We start from the raw sequence: 20,714 nt of genomic DNA, 5'->3' as shown, positions 1-20,714 counted from the left end.
TAATTACCTTTTACCTTTGCAGTGCTAACCTTTTAGTTACAATACAGGTAAAAACTGGCAGTGTAAATCAGAACGTCCACATTTTCAAGCGCTATAGGGCACATCTGTCCATCCGGTCCGATCGATATCCGGGTATACTCCCCCAGGTGCGTCCGTAGCACCTGGCCTGGTATGATTAACGGCAACAACACACATGGGAGGCAAGAGCACCAGAATGATAGAAACGTGGTACTCACTCGGCGTTTTCTACGCCGGCGCTGACACCTCCCGCGTAGCAGTATCCATAGGGGGCAGCCATCAGACACACTCACTGAGGAAGAGGAACACACACTGACGGCAGCGCGCGCGCGAGAGTCCACGGACCCCCACCGCCGACCGTCGCGGCTCGCGAAGCGCCAGGTGTGGCGAGCCGGCAGCCGGGCAGGCCCGCGCGCGCTCACATAGGGTGGAGAGGGGAGGCCGCCGCCGCTGTCTCATTGCCCGTACAGTACAGCTGCTCCGGGCCGTACTGCATCAAGGCCCCCAGCACTTTGGCCACAGCACTAGCCTCTAGTATGTATCCTACGGTCCGACAAGTGCTCCGTAACTGGATTGTCCCACTGCCAAAATTTCACACGCCCAAAACACTGTTTGAATCTCACGTTGCCTGCAGTACAGACATATACTGCCCAGTCACATTATTGCGACTACCTGCCAAAAGCATGAACAACCACCTTATGGCAGCGCGTACCGCTGCGAGACGTGCGGGAGTCAATGAGGTGGTGGATGGTACCGGCAGGGATGTGGAGCCATACCGACCCCGGTGTCAAGGCCAGCTGCGCTATGTTTCTCCGTTGAGGATCCATGGCGTGTGCGTACAGCCGACACCACCTAGACTACAGGCCTGGGCGCACATCTGTGACGTCACATACTGATGGCCGGGTCGGTATCTGAACGCTCCTGTTAAGCACTCTGCAACTATACGAACTTTGCGAGTTTTAGAGCTGAGACGCATAGGAATTCTCGGGCTTTCCTCTTCTACATGGCCTTGTAATGAAAGTATGGAAATTTATATCATTGCGTAAAGTAACTGAACAAAACTGCCCTATGATATTTCAAGATGTAAACTTATTTTGACGATTTGCGTTAAATACGAGTTTCTAGGCTTGAATACAATCTGTAATTTTAAATTCTGTGTTTTACCTCAGGAGCTACGTTTTCTTCCAGTAAAAAATCGGCAATTGTGCAATAACAAGCAGACGTTTTCGGTTTTAAACGAACCAGCTGGAGCTTCTACAAAATTTAAGAATTTGTTTCGCCGGTTATTTTCGTAAATTTTCCTCTCCACTTCAAAATTTGGTGACCTCACACGAAACTCAAATCATTCGGCGAAATAGAGCACCTCCTGACATAATGTTTAATACAAAAAAACACCCGAATTTCTATACTGCTTCATCTGTCGAACACTGAATTCATTAAAGCAATTTTCTAAGGTAGTTTACTCAAACTGAAATTATTTCCGAATAGCTGTATATGTAAAACTGAACAAAATCCTTCTGCAGCTCTTCCAAATACAAGTACTGGAACCTCAATAATCTGGTAGGAATGATAAGGAATACTAAACAGTTTCGAGCCACACTAATTAATATTTCTGTGTGACAATAGTTGCAAATATGACAAGACATTTCACAGCCAGCTTCGTATTAACCTCGCAGCAATGGTCCAGATCTAAGAAACAAATTATACTGGTACATGATACATAACTGCTTTTAAAAACAATTGGCAAATGTTGTGCAATGGAAACAAATAAGACGCTATAAATTTGTCATTTACTTACCCTTGAATGATGCGTAGACACAAATTCCTGTCTGGGAATAGCTGCAATCCAGCTATTTCTCAACTTCACACATTTGAGAAATCGAAACATGTGCACTTTCATGCCTTTTTGGGATTTATAATTTCCCTGGCAAAAGGGAACGCCACACTTGTATCCCATACTTCGAAGAACTGAATGGAAATACTGTATGAAATATATATCACTTTCACGTGGCATACACTTTCATCACAACAAACACGCCGATAAGATGGCCAACAGTTTGTGACGTCACGTGCCAATATCGCCGCTGTGCGTAGGCCTTGAGTCTAGAAGGCTTTGGTACAGCCCGATCGACGTGGCACCACAAATACGGGGCGTTTCGTGGCCAGGGGGTTAGGGTAAACCCCCCTGATGCTCTTTGAACGAAGTGCGTACACAGCGAGTTGTGTGACACGTTTCATTGTCCTGCTGGTAGATACCACCGCGCCCAGGGAAAAGAAACTGCATGCAGGGTGGGCCACGGTTCCGAAGGGCTTAGGCGTACTTGGGTTGATCCACTGTGCCTTCCTGGAAGACGAGATCACCAGGGAATGCCCCTTCCGACGATTGTTGCAGGGTGTCTGTTTTCAGGCGTTTCACGCCGTACACTCCAGCAGCCATCTGTCCAATGTAGCGTACAGCGTGATTCATTTAAAACTGTAGTTCCCAACGTGAGATACGCAGTACACACAACGCTGTAAAATGTTTTCGTATCTCTCTGGGTTTAGTGTTATACTCCGTACATTAAGGGGACCACGCCCTAAGCAAGAAACACACCACCATTCCGTACCACCACTTGCGTACTACACGCCTGACATTACACATGGTGGCAGGCAGCGTTCTCTAGCATTCGCCAATCTCAAACCTGTCTATCGGTACAGCGTGATTCATCATTCCAAATCATTAGTTTCCAGTCATCCAATAGCCGATGGCCTCCCCCTTTACACTTCCTCGAGCTTCGCTTAGCACTGATCACAGAAATGCTTGTCTTATTAGGAGCTGCTCGACGACTGTAGAGCCCTTTTTTCAACATCTTAAGCCTCGTAACTCTGCTAGTTGGAATGCTAGTAACATTTTGAACTGACTAGTGAATCCTGCCGCTGATTTCGTGCAATTTTTTACAGTCGCCCTCCGCAGCTGTCAACAGTCCCTGCCTGTCAGTACTTGAGAGATGCCGGGTCTTGGTTTAATTGTGTTGTTTCTTCGCGTTTCCACTTTACAACCAGATCACCGTTACGGTCGCAGGTTCGAATCCTGCCTCGGGCATGGGTGTGTGTCATGTCCTTAGGTTGGTTAGGTTTAAGTAGTTCTAAGTTCTAGGGGACTGATGACCTCAGAAGTTAAGTCCCATAGTGCCCAGAGCCATTTTTTGTTTCTCCTGACCGACCCATTCTGCTATTACTGCTTCTCTACTGACAACACAGTACTCCTCGTTTCTTTTTATGCTGGCCTGTCCGCCTCTCGTGACATCTAGAAGTCAATCCCATATTACATCGCGCGTGATACTTTTAATCTGAAACTGGAAGCAATCAGTAGCCACTGGTGCCATAAGCCAGTAAGTAGACTTGCGAATCACACGCTGACCATGCAGCTGTACCATAATCCTCGAGCGTGGGCCCGAATAGCTCAGTAGATAAAGCGTTAGGCTTTTTAACTTAAATGTCCAGGGTTCAAGTCCTTGTCGTGTCGAAAATTGTAACACTTACGTAACGGCTAGACTGGTATCGACGGGAAAGAATGTAGAGGGGCTGTTTTACGTCCACGTCCCCAAATGTGTCCATGAAATGAAGTTGGTGGCTGCTTTTCACAAGAAAAACACGAAAGTGGGCCAAGAAATGCCCATCGAAAGCTTTAACACGCTTTTGATTCTGAACGAAAAGCCCAAAATACTTGTATTTCCTAAAAATTTGTCAGCAAGCAATCTTTTTCTTTTTAATGCAACCTATTCAAACTGACCGTAATGCATCCTAAGGAACTACGCATTCGTTAAGGTGCTTTGCTGCCGCCGATGAATCACTATCTTTATTAATACGTTCTCTCAACCTTACTTCCTATCTGACGGTTATACTCTTACTTTATTTCACAGTCTTGACATTTTATTTCATACACTCCAACTTTAACCGTCCTATTTTCAACTGTGCTGATCTTTTGTTTCTGCAGCCGTTCCTCCTGGTTTTTAATCCGCCTGGACTACAGCTTTAAATTCTTTGCTATTAAATAATCTCGTCAATTCATATGTGAAATAATTTTCCAATATATTACGACCTAATATTTCTGCATGTTTATCTAGTTCTGTTAGTTTCGCGTCCTACCGTTGCATCACTCATACCACTTAAACTTGCGTCACAACCATTTTCTACCGATATTTGTCTGTTTTCATTTCTTCATCTTTGTTCTTACCACTTCAGGGGGAAACTGAAATTTTATGTTTATGGTGGCGGAAGCATGAAATCTTATCGCTTACTGTACCTAAGACCGTGGGTTTCCTATACATTTCTAACAGGCGGATGGAAATTCAAACCCCAACACAAAAGTAATATCTGGATGTCTTTTACGGGGGAAGTGTGATAGGAAAATTAAAAATTACTGCCATGATGCACATTACTGACACTGGACGCATAATTAATTTTAACATCAAAGTTTTCTTCTACGACCTACGGCAAAGTTTTTGCTGATTAAAAAACAGTCATATTGAAGGAATTGCATACAGAAATGGATACAGCTCAGATATTATCAACAAACAACAAAATCAAAAAGAAACAATGCACACATCCTAAATCAGATCCGTACGAGCCAATACAAACGTCTGCTTGCATCCCATTTACAGGCCAAATTACATACCAAGTTGCTACCCTTTCTCCTAACAGTGGAATTCAAATACTCTACAGCACTAACAATACGCTAAAACAGCAAATCATTCATTGCAGCAAGACAAATAGCCCATGTTACAGCTTACTAGGTACATCAAACGATCATGTGACAATTGCCCAGAGTTCTACGTAGACCCGAAAGAAATGAGTTTCACTACATAGTACTGAGCACGTATGGATTCCTTCCGGATAAATAACTTTGATAATCCACTTTTTACGAGTATTTCATAAAAATCTTATAATGCATTCTTAGCCTTCAAATAACATCCGTATAACACGCATAAATTTAGGAAAAATTCACTTTTGCAACACATCTGAAAGAACATAGTCACTCAGCCACAACTATCACACACAACCAGCAGATACTATACACTATCAGCAAAGGAAAGAAAATGAATGTTCTTCTTGAAGAGCTCGAAATTCACATCGATACCTCCAAATCACCACATCCCATTCTCAGTGGAAAAGTAGATTTTATAAACAAGTCATTTCTACACATCTATAACGAAATTTTTGAAAACAAATGGTTACTCACTGCCTCCTCAAAACTTGCAAATAAATGATAACTTCATAAAATCTGCAGCAGACTTATTTAGTCATCATCAAATTATTTGTTTTTATTTGAACAGTGATTTTCAACAATGAACAATGAAACATGTAATTAAATATAAAACCAACTGAAGATGGGCACAAGCCCGAAACCGGTCGTGCATTAAAGACAATCAAATTCCATTAAGACTGGTAGTGACTATTATTCAACAGCTTATAAAGGAACAGTCACGGAGTTCAACGGCATCCATTATTGATAAAATTGACTTAGTCGTATCGATTTACATCTTGCTAAACATCAGCCTGGCGAGAAGTTGTCAGTTTGCTGTTAACGTAGCAAAATCTGTAATTTTGCATGTCGCTAAACGCAGTAGGATCTGACAACAACGTTACTGAGCGAGCGAGATGGCGCAGTAGTTACGGCACTGGAATCGTGTTGTGAATGAGAGTGGTTCAATCCCTCTCAGGCATCTCGTTTTAGGTTTGCCGTGCGTTTCCAAAATTAGTTATGTGCACTGTCGCCATGTTTCAACTGAAAAGGACACGGCCGATTTCCTTCCTTAACCGTATCCAATCCCAGATACTGGTTCCTTTCAAATAGTTGTACATTGTAGACAAAGACACCAAACCTTAATCTTCCTTTTCCACACGATTAATTAATGACACACGACAGGAGTAAATGCGGTGCACATATCTGGAAATAACAACGTCTAACAATAAGAAATGGAACGCTAAGGTAAGTAAAGTTGCCAATACAGCAAACGGCAATCTTAAGACTTACTGATACAACATAAAATTGCAACTCGTCTTCAAAAAAGATTGGCAGTCTTGACTGGCATTTTGAGAGAGAGAGAGAGAGAGAGAGAGAGAGAGAGAGAGAGAGAGAGAGAGAGAGACCCCAGGGCAGCTTCGAAAGAATAGTTTATGAGGAATGAGAAACACGATCTCTGGTAAACAAACGCTTGAGAATGTCGAAAAACGGGGACGTGGCGGAATGGAGGCATCAAAAAAGAAATCGAAGGAGAGGGAGTGGGAGGCAAGAGGGCAGGAAACAGGAAAGGGTTGAACGGAAATGAGAGCAACGGCGGGGGCGGGACAGGGAGGTGTCCCCAATAGGAAACGGAAAGGGCGGAACAGACAGGAAGCGTGAAAGAGGGGGAGCGGACAGACAGGCAAAAGAGGGACGCTGAACAGAAAAGGGCCCGAATGGAACATGTAAATGAGGTATCAAAAGAGAAACTCGGGAGGTAACACAGCAGCCGACAGTTTGCAGCCAGTCCAATTTGTTAACTCATGAAGCGGAATGGGACCGGACCAAGGAAATTAGAGCGAAGTGCAAAAATGCCGAGAAATGAGGCAAATCTGCGGAAAAGCGAACAACGCGACGACGTATTAACATACATGACAAGTAGCAAATTACTGTGAGTGATCCGGGTTAGAGAAAAGGAATGAAAGAGATAACATAATCTTAGGAATATGAGTGTGCGTGGCATGAGAAATGTGTGCAGTATAAAACAGGATTTGCGGCAGCTACTAAAATACGCCTATCCCGAGAAAAACCACAACAGCACGACGTCACACTGGGTAACTACACTTTCTGTTGTTACGTATCACCGTCTAGTGCAAGCATCTTGCATTCATATTAATGTGCATTCTTCTTCGTGTTTCCTCCTAACACCGCTTGTGAACTCAGTTATCAAGATTGTGTCCTGAAGTGCAGATCCAATCCCGATGGCAGGAGCTACAAGAGAGGCGTTGTGTACCACATGCTGTTTACTGTTAAAATTCCGAAAAGGTACGTACCAGAAGGAACAACGGACATACTACTCTCCCTACGTACACCTCGCGAAAATACCATGAAGGTAAAATTAGGAAGATCCGAACTCATAGGGTAGCATACCAACAACCTTTCTCAGAAACACCATTCGCTACGGGACCAGGGAAGGGGCAAAGTGTCAGTGGTACACAAACTACCCTCTGTAGATGTAAATGCAGAAGTACTTGGGGGGAAAAAACTTCAGCAATGCCAACGACAACACCCACTGCGAAGGAAGGCAGCGGGAGACACCTCGAACATTCTTTACCAGCAGAACCTGCGAGGTACATGATTCATATGACACCAATATCGCTTCTGAAGAGCACACCCCGAAACGGAGAAGATCGTGAGAGGTTCCGGGCTTTGCGAAGAGGCCCCATGGCGGCGAACATGGCTTCTTTACATGTGCACGCCTGTACTCGACAATTCACTTCCCCTACGAGGCCTCTGCACAAGGCAGCGGTGCAGCGGGGAGCGGAAGGAAGGAAGGAGGCACGAAACAAGGAACAGGTCCGGGCTTTGGTTCCACCGGGAGACTGGCGGGGAGACTTTTCTATGGGGAAGCACTTAACTGCGGTACTGGCGCAGGGGTCGCAGCACGGCCCGCTCCCCAGCGACGGAGGTCTTCGCCGTCAAGTCCACCGCTTTTCCACCCTTGCAACTTGCATAAGTGGTAAAAATGTGGCGACGTCGGCTGCTGAGTACTATGAGGAAGAAAATCATCATCACTCACTGGTGGCCTTGCTGAGGCAGCCATCCTTCTGTTCCACGCCATCTGTACTTTTTGGTTGTACTCGCTGAAGTTCCGTCCACCCATAGAATTTCGTAATGTGGATGTTCTCGGACCGCGTCTTCATTTTTCTTCCCCAGGATTTCTACTTCCACGAGGTTTCTATGAAGCTATTATGTCGAATTGTGTGTCCTTTAGTTTTTGTTATCTATCAAGTTAATCAATATACTTTTCTTATAAATTCTTTTACTATTTGTTCATTATATTTTCTTTCAGTCCAGTATGTTTTTGAATCTCTTCTCCATATCAGCTCTGTGGCTTCTAATTTTCTTCTTTTATGGTTTCCTAAGCGTCCACCCTTCATAACCACAGATTATATGCTCCAAATAAATGTCTTGATGAATTTCCTTCTTGTTTCTGTATTATGCTAATTGGTTGTTAATGCATTACGTATAGATATTTCTAAAAGCTTCTTTAGTCACTGCAATTCTTCATTTATCTGCACTAGTATTACATTTCCTATCTCAATGTTTATTCCCTGCTTCATTTTTTTAGCCGATTAGGTGCATTTGTTAATTAATTCTACCTAATTGCTATCGATTTCGAAGTCAGAAAGTTCCATTTCCAGGCACCTCGATTTAAATACATCAGTTACAAGTAACCAGCACAGTTTTTAGACTCTTTTATGGTCATACATGCAAATCGTGTACATACTTTTGACATAAAATTGTCACATATTTTAATTAATTATTTCAACACGGCACAACATTTCTTCGCCTCTTATTTCTAGCGTGAATCCCATTTTTTCTGTGGGGTGCCCTGTTCTACAGTTTTGGAAAATTTATTTTTATTTATCTTCGCGACCGGATTCCCTTCTTGTCACCACAGTCATCAGTTAACTCAGTGAAGGAAGTCGTGTGTGCCTCCTGTCTGGAAACTGTGTAAGCTTTGTTCTGTGCCTGTGCGCGCATATTAACTGTTCGTGTACCGCATTGTCAGGGATAAAAATTGGGGGCCAGCCCAGCATTTGCCCAGTCGGCATGGGAAACCGTCTAAAACTCACACTCAGGCTGGCCGGTACACCAGCCACGGTTAACCCGACATGCGAATTCGATTCACGGCCTGGAGTTTGGAGTTACCTTCCTGTATCGCGAGATAGCGCTACACAAGCAGGTCCTGGGCGACTGTACGATAGATATAGTTATTAGCACCCTTACAGCCAAAATAATTAGCAGTAATTGATTTTGTATTGATATCTAGGCTGTCGGCCTTCGTCGCCAAAAGCATACAAACTGGAAAAATAAACTCAGCTGAGTTGATGAAATACAAAGAAGGGAATAAATATTATTTATTTACCTCTCTGAAGTGTTTCTGTACAGCTCAGTCCTCTTCACTATGTATTTACACATATAACGGGATGACCGACAAAACTGTGCAAAATAGTGAAAGGGTCCTAGACGCGAAGCCAGAACCTTGTCTGTGTCTAAACTATTTTCTACGATAGCCTTTTTACCACGCGTGTTCGTCCTTAACGTTTTGCAATAGAGTTTGTGTGAAGTGTTGAAAATAGGAGATTGATAATTGTTGCATTGATCCTATGAGTACGGGCCGCGGAGGGTTTGATAGGTCAGCGAGAGAGTACTGCCCTTGGCAGGCAAAATTCCGAGTACTAGGCCTAGTCATACACACAGTCTTAACCTGTCAAAAAGTTCCAACAAAATTTTCAGTTTATCACTGTCCAAAGCAAGAGCCAACTTAAAAACCAGACGACACACGAAATATTACATATGCATATGTATACACCTGTGCATCGCGCGGAATAAACCAGCCTCAGTATAATCTTAGAAATAGTTTCTACGCAACTCAAGTTTAGTTAGCAGTAAACTTGTCCCATTATCACCTAAAATAGTAAGTACGTCTACAGTGACAGCAAGGACCGCAATCCATCAACATACAAAAAGCAGTTGGTGATATGTTTCACTGAAAGCGGTAAATCCCTCTTGCCCACTCCCGCAGTACCATCCGCCACAGATGTAGGACATATGCGAACAGAGCGTACCCAATGGGCAAACACGCCAGAACTTCGTCTCCTCCACAGAGCTGGGCGCAGGCAAGCCCGTCTGTCCTTTATGTAGGCCTTCACAAGTCGGAGCTATTGTCCCTCACACGCAGTCATGTCTCAGCCCAATGGCTGGGGACCCCTCGGCAAGCCCTTGCAGGTAAGCTGCGCACTGCCCACCGCACGCTTCAGTCGCACTGCATCGACCACCCTGCTCCGCAGGACCCTCATATGGCCAGGTAACAGGCAGAGTGCCACTATCTACTACAGCCACTCTGTACTTGTATTCTATGCCATTACTTCTGCTGACGAGGAGAATCCGGCAAAGTGCCATAACCTGATTTTCCATAAAATCCACTCAGTGGAAGAGGGGTCAAAATAAGAGGATACGTGCCTCAGCCGATTCCTTGGTACCCTACAACTTCACAGAAAACGATGGTCAAAGCTGAAGCGATGGTACAGTGATTGGCGTCGCCGCTTCACACTTCTGCGCCCCGTGTTCGAAACCCGATTATTATTTTTATGCTTGGTTCAAATGGCTCTGAGCACTATGGGACTTGACATCTGAGGTCATCAGTCCCCTAGAACTTAGTACGACTTAAACCTAACTAACCTAAGGACATCACACACATCAATGCCCGAGGCAGGATTCGAACCTGCGACCAAAGCGGTCGCGCGTTTCCAGACTGAAGCGCCTAGAACCGATCGGCCACATTAGCCGGCTTTTATGCTTGTTTTCCAATAATCTACCCATGTCCGTCGAACTTCTGCAATGTATACTAAAATAACTTTATCCTCACTCGTCTACTAATTGTATATATGACAGACAATAAATTAATGAAAAAATTATTTGAAATTGTTTTCAGTGAAATTTCTGCACTGTTTCTCGATACAATCAACCGCAAGAGGCAGTTTTCGGAAAAATTATGTGTTCTGCGTGGCTTGTCGCGAAATTATTGTTAACGCGTGGAATGTTCAGCAATGCTAACGACGTTTCTCTCCCATGTGAGATTCATATGAAGAAATGTCACTCTTTTGCGCGGTGCTCGTGGTGTTCGAAATTTCTGTTTCGATTGCTTCTATGATCGGTATCATCCAAGGGAATGCACCAAATCTTCCTGAAGAAAAAACATAAGAATGAAATACAAGAATTAACTTTAAGAATTGATAGAAGAAGATGAGAATTTAAAAACGACTAAACCCTCACAAATACCATCAACATCTGCTTGATTACTCTGCAACTCACAATTAAGTGCCTGGCAGAGGGTTCATCCAACCAACTTTAAGCTACTTCTCTCTTTCGTTCCACTCTCGAACAGCGCGCGGGCGAAACGAATCTTTCCGTACGAGGTCTGATTTCTCTTATTTTGTTATAATGATCATTTCTTCCTACATAAGGTGGGCGCCAACGAAATATTTTCACACTCTGAGGAGAAAGTTGGCGATTGAAATTTCATGAGAAAGTCCTGCCGCAGCGAAAAATGCTTTGTTTTAATGACTGCCACCGCAATTCATGTATCATATCCGCTGCGTTCTCTCTCCTATACAAACTTATATCGTATAATAAATGTATGACATTGTGAAACCCAGCTCTAATTTACAAGTAGTATAACGACCTTGTATGCCTAAACCTGATATGGTTAATATGACTCTGAGCACTATGGGACTTAACATCTGAGGTCATCAGGCCCCTAGAAATTAGAATTACTTTAACCTAACTTGCCTACGGACATCACACACATCCATGCCCGAGGCAGGATTCGAACCTGCGACCGTAGCAAACCTGATATGGAAAATTCGCGAAGTAACCCTCTATGGATATGATACTGTGAAACCCAGTTGCAATTTACAAGTAGTATAACGGCCTGGTATCCCCAAACCTGATAAGGAACATTCGTGTAGTAGCCATCTACGGTCATGGGTAGATAAATGAAAAAATAATAAAATAAATAAGAACACGGGGTACGAAAGTGAGACGCCATGACGCTATCCACTGTGCCAACATTACGGCTGAGATCATCGAGCGCTAAAAAATTACGCCAAAACTTTGACCGCTGTTTTCTCCGAAACGATCCAGTATCTACGGATAAGCCGAGACAGTGTTCGCTTATTTTAGCTCCTTTTCCAATGAGCGAAGTTTCTGGGAAATCGAATTATACGACATGCCGTCTTCTCCTCGTGAGCAGACATGTTAGATGCAAAGCACAGCATTCATGAGAATCAGGTTAATGGGATCCATCCCGCGGCCATGTCTTGTCTTCTCCATAGTTGCGGGACTGCCTGGTGTGCAGCGTCAAAAACAAATCCATTACACAAAACAATTCCTGAGGCCTGAGCGGAGTGACACATTCGATAAGGGACTCGTTAGTTTCTGTCCTTTCCTTACACATTACAGTTACATTCTCGTTACAGATCCATTCTCATCACGTATCTATTCTGTAATGACCTCCCAACCGATAAGACGTTTTAATGCTTATCTTCTTTCTTTCTCTCTTACGACTAGTAAAAACAAGAAAAGACCAAAATATGTACACAACTTTAAATTCAGTATGATCAATTAAAAGTTCATGAAGTCTAAACTTGAAAAAAATATTTGAATGACAGTATCCAAAGCCAATCCAACTGTGCCAGTGACGAAATACGTTTACAGTTGCGCCAAGTGTTACGCTGTGAACAGGAGTGCTGTTGAAAAGGCGGCTAACGCTGATTTTCCATGAAGTGGCGTTGACATAATCGGTCTCTGGTCGAATGTTGAATATGATTTTCTTGACATTACTACGACATAGAATGTGATTAATTATCATAGGCAGTGGTGAATTACTTGAAGAGACAATACTGCCGAATTCCAATAGTCTCCAAAACGAGATAAAAGAACAGTCAATCTACGAAAATTGATCATAAGACGACTCTACATGACTGTGATTCCTAAAACTGGATGACCTATTAAAAAGTATGATGCAGATGACGAGACTCGTGCAATGCGCTATACGTTTAAAAATGCCCTGTACCATCTTAAAAATCTGCGTGGAGAGAAACTCCAACCCTGACATGAACTTTTATATCCGCTTCTAAGTCCGTATGATGCCTCTTCACGCAAACAGTAGTCAACATAAACTTGTACAACAAATCAGTTGAGTGCATTGGGTTCGCACAGACCTACTGACTATATTTCCGCATAAATTTACACCTTACCAAAACGCAGATATGTGCCCATGACAGCAAAACGTTGAGAACTGTGAATGTTGAAAGTGTTCAAATTATTCCTATTCACTGACACGGTCGTTTCAAATTAGCCGCATCGAAACGCACTAGGATTCACTCTTAATAATAAAGATCCAATGCTAATAGAGTAAGATTCGTTATAAAATTGCAAAACTAGAGCAGTAGCGGGTACGTTTATTATCACGCAGTTCAAAGGTAAATGTAAAATATTAAGTAAAAGAACAGAATTGTTAATGCAGTGTCTGAACAACGCATCATCAGTGGTCACGAAATGTATACTCTTCAGTTTTCTCTGAACAGACACGGCCAGTTTCCGCAGAATGGCGCCAAGTGGCTAAAAACGTTTACTTCCACGACACCGACTCTGCGTAAAGGCAAAAACGACGACAGTGACCCAGCATCAGAAGTTGATAATCGTGGCCGCAAGTGCTGCTTCATTTATTCACTAAATCACTAACTGAATTCATACGCAGCAATAATTTATGTTTCCCCAATGTATAAAATATTCCGCGTTGAGGAACTAAGTAAACAGAAAGAAATTTATAGTGTTCCAAAGCTAGTTCGTGGCCCTTGCAGAAAAAGCAGAGCAAGAAACTAAAGACATGGTACTACGAGACGCGTCTGCATCAAACAGTTATTTTTTGAAACAGCTTACCACATCAGAAATTTTTTTAAATGTGTCAATAATGTTACCATATTTTCATCTACTTGGCAATACTTTTATACAACAACATTTTAAAACTTTCAATTACACAGTTACTGACGTCATTAAGATTCACAGCATTCTAAGTTTGTTGGGCAACAACAAAATTTATTACAGTTGACAACAGCATCGTTTATGTTTATTGCTGATGGATAAAAGGAGCAGATACAGAATCTGTACTGATGTACTCAATACATTAGTACAGAACCAGTAAGCCCTCCGCCTGAGATTCTTTCGAACTTCCATGTGCAAAACAATTTCAAACGTTTGATTACTTTATAAATGAGTTATTGTGTCAAATATTTGACATTAACTATATGAACAAGAAGAATTTTACAAACATTTTGAAATTACCTTTTAGGGCAGTTAGAAATCGCTACATGCTCCCTTTATCAAGCACTGGCTAGGTCAGTTTGGGTAATTTGTGCGCTGCGAGTTACGTTATCTCAGGATAAATAGTTTCTAACTGCAATACTTACCTTTCTGTGTTAAACTTTTAACCTAAGATTGTACATTCATGTGATAAAAGTCATGGGATGGCGACAGGCGCATGTACAGATGGCGGTCGTATCGTGTACACAAGGTATAAAAGGGCAGTGCACAGGTTGAGCTGTCATTAGTACTCGTCTGATTCATTTCAAAAAGTTTCCGGCGTTATTAAGGCTGCACAACAGGAATTAGCAGACTTTGAATGCGGAATGGTAGTTAAAGCTTGACGGCTGGTACATTCCATTTCGGAAATCGTTAGGGAATTCAATTTTCCGAGAGAGTGAGCCGAGAATACCATAATTCAGGCGTTACCTCTCACCACGGACAACGCACTGCCCGACGGCCTTCACTTACTAGCGGCGTTTGCGTAGAGTTGTCAGTGGTAACATAAAGCAACACTGCATCAAATAACATCAGAAATAAATGTGGAACGTACGACGAACGTATGGGATAGGGCAAGCGGCGAAATTTGGCGTTAATAGGCAATGGCAGCAGACGCCTTTTATGTTAACAGCACGACATCGCCTGCAGGGCATCTCTTGGGCTCGTGGCCATACAGGATGGACACCAGACGACTGGACAACCATGGCTTGGAGTGTCCGAGTGTGGTGCGCATCCCACGAAGCCACGGACCCAAGTTGTCAACAATGCACTGTGCGCGCTGGTGGTGGCTCCATAATGGTGTGTGTGTGTGTGTGTGCGTGTGTGTGTGTGTGTGTGTGTGTGTGTGTGTGTGTGTGTGTGTGTGTGTGTGCACATGGAATGAACTGGGTCCTCCCGTCAAACTGACCCGATCATTCACTAGAAATGGCCAATTGTTACGTTCGGCTACTTGAAGACCATTTGTAGCCATTCACGGTCTTAAATGTTCCCACACGACGACGGAATTTTAATAGACGATAATGCGCCATGTCAAAGGGCCACAATTGTTCGCGATTGGTTTGAAAAACATTCTGGTTATTTTAAGCGAATGAATTGACCACCCAGAGCGCCCGGCATGAATACCTGCTAACATTGGCGGGGCATAAATTGGGAGGACAGTATGTGCACAAAATGCTGCATAGGCAGCAAATAGTTCAAATGGCTCTAAGCAGTATGGGACTTATTAACGTCTGAGGTAACCCGTCCCCAAGAACTGAGAACTACTTAAACCTAACTAACATACGAATATCACACATCCATGCCCGAGGCAAGATTCGAACCTGCGACCGAAGCAGCCGCGTGGTTGCGGACTGAAGCGCATAGAACCGCTCGGCCAGCAAAGGCAACACCTGCGGAATTATGAACATCTATAGAGGCCGCATGGCTCAATATTTCTGCAGGGGATTTGCAACGACTTGTTAATTCCATGCCACGTCGAGTTGCTGTCTGGTAAAAGAAGGTGTTGGGAGGTATCCCATGACTTTTGTCGCCTCAGTGCGCCTATTAATGGGCAGATTATGCAGCATTTTCAATTTTTAACTTCGGTCAATGACTTGCTCACTATACGTGGGCAAAGACGTTGGGGACAACATACGAGAGATGAATAAGCTGATTCCCAAAGAACCCCTACATCGTATCACGCGCGAATTCAAAACGTTTATACCTCAGAGCATGTTTCTTTTCCTGATGACCGTCGCACACCTATCGAAAAACGAGGCAAGTACTATTTTAGCGTATCAACAATGGTGACAGTGTGTGAAGTGCGGGAGCTAACAATATCCCCTTTCATGTGTTCCCTTAAGAATCTGTCACCCACCCAGCGGCACATCATCTATCATCTTGCCCCTAGCGCACAAAGTCCGCGGGCGTCGAGATAAAAAGCCGTGGAATGAGGGCCTTCTGGAGTCTATTGCGTAACTGAGATTCTAAACTCACTAGAGTCCACCACAGATAGTAGTAAGGAGTCGCGGTAACACCCGTAGTTGGCGGTGAATACCAATATAGAGATCAATTGTAAAAATGCGAATATCTCAAACGTGTTACGATGTGTTTGGCCCCTTCTAGTGGAATTATATGCGAATATAAGCTGACTAAAAATTTAAACTAACTGTAGTACTTGCAAAGACTGTAAAATTAAATAAGAATTAAATGAAAATCAGAGGCAAATTTAGCTAATCCACTTAGACAGTGAAGCTACATAACGCGTTTTTCTTTTTAGTGTTAGTGAAGTAGTCACAAACAAAAGTTAAACAAAATTTCGATACAAAAACCGTTGTTGCGGTTGTATTGTTGCTGTTCGTGGCGGGGGTGGTGGTGGTGATTCCCTGTCTGAAGCTGATTTGATGCAGCCCTCTTCAATTTTTATCTGCAATACTTCTTTCCATTACGAAATTAAGCTGTAATTTCGATAGGTGGCAGCGCTATACGTAGCCTTTAAAATGTCGTCTGCAATGTAGGTACGTTCCAAGCGTAGGATTGTCATTTAGCAGAATGTCGACGGAGATTTGCCAGTAAACAAAAGCACGGTGATCGTCGTGCAAAAATGTCCTATCTCCAGCGTACCGGCCGGCCGCACACAGCTGTGATACCTGCAATGTTGGAACTTGCGGACACAAAGTGACGGACGCATCACAAAGCGACACCTCGCTGCACAACTGGACGTCTCTGTTGGTAACGCTGAAACACTCATCCTCCAGTTGGGGTACTCAAAGGTCTGTGGCCGCTGGATTCGTCGCCGCCTGACACAAGACTTCTGCTTGGCCCAACGAAGGATGCACTCTGCTCGAAGTAGTAGGTGGATGATGGGAAGGTTATTGCTGCAGCAATTCCTGACTCCGATGTCATAACCATGCGGGCATACATGCCCTCCGAGTAAGGTGGTGCAAGGCCGTCGCATTGCACGGAGGCTATGTTGAACAATAGAGGTATGTAGCCAAAGAAGTGAGGAATAATATGGTGTCCTGCATCCTAAATAAAACCAAACTACTTTCAGAAAAAAGTGTGCTGTATTACTTACTAAACGCCCCGCATAATTGTTGAATTACTTCCCATGTAAAGTGCGAACCGCAGACACGCTTTGACAGAACTGGCGAAATGCTTTTACTTTCAGCAACTTTATTCTCTTCCCTCAACAGCCTTTGGAGGAAATGGCTAACACAAGCTCATCTTGTGAGCGTCATGGAACGTCTGTCGATCGTAAATAGTTCGCGTCCAGTCGTATATTCACAAGAAATCCGAGTCTCTGACAATGCCTTCTACTGTGTAATGATCGATCCATCCTTTAAATGTAGCTTCATCCCATGGCGTAATGCGGGCACGAGTGATGGTTCAAATGGCTCTGAGCACTATGGGACTTAACTACTGTGGTCATCAGTCCCCCTAGAACTTAGAACTACTTAAACCTAACTAACCTAAGGACATCACACACAGGATTCGAACCTGCGACCGTAGCAGTCGCGCGGTTCCGAACTGCGCGCCTAGAACCGCTAGACCACCGCGGCCAGCGCGGGCACGAGTGGGTTTCATCTCCCAGACAGAAGTAAGGCACGGTTCTCACTGAGGTGAGACGATATGCGGTGCGATGCGGTACAATACGATACGCCATGCGACTCGCGACACGATGCAGAAACAACACGCATCGGCGGAGCGCATGGAAAAGTAGTTGAAGCGACTTCACTGATTCCCGCCGGGGCGACAACACACCGACATGATATCTCTAGCGCATAGCCCGGCGCAATAGCGTTTGCTGGTTGCTCCATGCAATTGTAACTCAAGTGTGCTCGAAAAAGAATATTTTGTGTAAATGAAGCTACGCTACATCCTTCCCTCAGCTTAGTTCCTCAATAAAGCTTTTGCTGTTTGCTTTTAGATTGTATGTGTTCGCTGTGTATGCATTCTCTCACCATTCTAAGGGAACTATTCGGTCAAGAAATTGACTCATTTCCCACCTTGTACACATCATCACAGCTTTATAATGAACTGGTTTTCTTTACGCTATTGCCTATAGTTATAGTGAAACTTCAAAAATATGTAAACCACCGACCATATTCAGAAAAGTTGGCAATGAAGGATATAGACGTCGCTGGCCAATTTACCTTTGGTGGGTTCTAGGTCATGTGAGAGATGTATATTATAAGTTTTCTCCAACGAGTTTGGCAGCTACGTGCCACATGCGAGGTTACTGTCGCGTGCTGTGAGGAGTGCAGAGATGCCTCGTGTTTCTCTTTTTCGTCCGTAGGACAAGACTGTAAATGAAAGATCTTACTGAAATTAAAAGGCACTGGCTGCAATCCGCTGATGATGCATCGTCTCAGTGTGATCCGCTCACTAGAACTGCGCCGCTACCAATCACTTCATACCTGTACAAAAGTGCTGACATGCAATGCGACTTGCTAGTCAATCAGTGTGTGACAGTCCAAACAGTTGGTCATGAGAGGACGATGGGATTTACCAATTACATACAAAGCCGATATGCTTATGATAAATGGAGAGTGTATGAAGAATCCAATTCGTTCTAGCATCGCGTATGCGGTAAGATAACCCAATATACGTCCGTGTCGGCAATTATTTAACTAAACCTTCTCTTTTGTGCGTTAACTTTTGTTCTTCTGAATCTGCTGTGTGTGTGTGTGGGGGGGGGGGTTGTGAGAGAGAGAGAGAGAGAGAGAGAGAGAGAGAGAGAGAGAGAGAGGAGAGAGAGAGAGAGAGAGAGAGAAACACGACGGGAGGGGGAGAGAGAGTGGGGGGGCAGGGAGGGGGAGAGAGAGAGGGGGGTGGGGCAGGGAGGGGGAGAGAGAGAGAGGTGGGGCAGGGAGGGGGAGAGAGAGGAGGTGGGGCAGGGAGGGGGGGAGGAGAGAGGGGGGCAGGGAGGGGGAGAGAGGAGGGGGGCAGGGAGGGGGAGAGAGAGGGGGGCAGGGAGGGGGAGAGAGAGGGGGGGCAGGGAGGGGGAGAGAGAGGGGGGGCAGGGAGGGGGAGAGAGAGAGAGGGGGGCAGGGGCAGAGATGGTGAGGCTGAGGGTGAGGGTAGAGAGGGTGAGGCCAAGGAAGGGAGAGGAGGAGGGAGGGAGAGGGAGGAGGGAGGGGAGAGAAGGAGGGAGGGAGAGGAGGAGGGGAGGGAGAGAGAGAGGGAGGGAGGGAGGGAGAGAGAGAGGAGGGAGGGAGAGGAGGAGGAGGGAGGGAGGGGAGGGAGGGAGAGGAGGAGGGAGGGAGGAGGGAGGGAGGGAGAGGAGGAGGGTAGGGAGGGAGAGAGGGAGGGAGGGAGAGGAGGAGGGAGGGAGGGAGGGAGAGGAGGAGGGAGGGAGGGAGAGGAGGAGGGAGGGAGGGGAGAGGAGGAGGGAGGGAGGGAGGGAGGAGGGAGGGAGGGAGGGAGAGGAGGAGGAGGAGGGAGGGAGGGAGGGGGAGGGAGAGGAGGAGGGAGGAGGGGAGGGAGAGGGGAAGAGGGGGAGGGAGAGGGGAAGAGGGGGAGGGAGAGGGGAAGAGGGGGAGGGAGAGGGGAAGAGGGGGAGGGAGAAGGGGAGAGGGGGGTAGAGGGCGGAGGGGGGTAGAGGCGGAGGGGGTAGAGGCGGAGGGGGTAGAGGGGGAGGGATACAGGAGTGGGGGGTAGAGGGGGAGGGATAGAGGAGAGGGGGTAAGGGGGAATGGAGAGGGCTGAGAGGGGGGTGAGGGGGGAGGGTGGGCGGAGGGGGGAGAGGGAGGGAGCAGAGGGGGAGAGGGAGGAGCGGAGGGGAAGAGGAGAGCGAGCGGAGGGGGAGGGAGGGAGGAGCGAAGGGGGAGGGAGGGAGGAGCGGAGGGGGGAGGAAGGGAGGAGCGGAGGAGGGAGAGAGGACGAGGGAGAGGAGGGGAGGGTGGGAGGGAGAGGAGGAGGGAGGGAGAGAAGGAGGGAGGGGGAGAAGGAGGGAGGGGGAGAAGGAGGGAGAGAGAGGAGGGAGAGAGGAGGAGGGAGGGAGAGGAGGAGGGAGGGAGAGGAAGAGGGAGGGAGAGGAGGAGGAGGGAGAGGAGGAGGGAGAGGACGAGGGAGAGGAGGAGGGAGAGGAGGGAGGGAGGGAGGGAGGGAGAGAGAGAGGAGGGAGGGAGGAAGGGAGGGAGGGAGGGAGAGAGAGAGAGGAGGGAGGGAGAGAGGAGGAGGGAGGGAGGAAGGGAGGGAGAGGAGGAGGGAGGGAGGGAGTGGAGGAGGGTGGGAGAGGAGGAGGGAGGGAGGGAGGGAGGGAGGGAGGGAGGAAGAGGGGAAGAGGGGGAGGGAGAGGGGAAGAGGGGGAGGGAGAAGGGGGAGGGGGTAGAGCGGGAGGGGGTAGAGGGGGGAGGGATAGAGGTGTGGGGGGTAGAGGGGGAGGGATAGAGGAGAGGGGGTAGAGGGGGGAATGGAGAGGGCTGAGAGGGGGGTGAGGGGGGAGGGGTGGGCGGAGGGGGAGAGGGAGGAGGAGGGAGAGGGAGGAGCGGAGGGAGAGGGAGGAGCGGAGGGGAGGGAGGGAGGAGCGGAGGGGAGAGGAGGAGCGGAGGGGAGAGGGATCTGTCCTCGCGTGTGT

General features: G+C 46.0%; 1 protein-coding gene across 4 annotated transcripts in view; it reads right to left on the bottom strand.

Moving 5' to 3' along the window:
• Positions 1-20,714, bottom strand: part of LOC126273106 (myb-related protein B-like) — a 186,957-nt gene that overhangs the window by 128,688 nt on the left and 37,555 nt on the right. Inside the window, exon 1 of one of the 4 annotated variants that reach the window (XM_049976546.1) lies at positions 237-533. The exons of 2 other annotated variants lie outside the window; for them this stretch is intronic. In XM_049976546.1, the coding sequence (XP_049832503.1) occupies positions 237-298 (62 nt within the window). In that variant the 5' untranslated portion in view covers positions 299-533. Of the gene's footprint in view, positions 1-236; positions 534-20,714 lie in introns of those variants that run through there. One more of the 4 variants, XM_049976549.1, reaches the window with a different exon arrangement.

Source organism: Schistocerca gregaria, chromosome 5 (assembly GCF_023897955.1).
Source record: "Schistocerca gregaria isolate iqSchGreg1 chromosome 5, iqSchGreg1.2, whole genome shotgun sequence".
Taxonomy (NCBI): domain Eukaryota; kingdom Metazoa; phylum Arthropoda; class Insecta; order Orthoptera; family Acrididae; genus Schistocerca; species Schistocerca gregaria.
The sequence above is the reverse complement of the archived record's forward strand: the minus strand, read 5'-3'. Positions and strand labels throughout refer to the sequence as shown.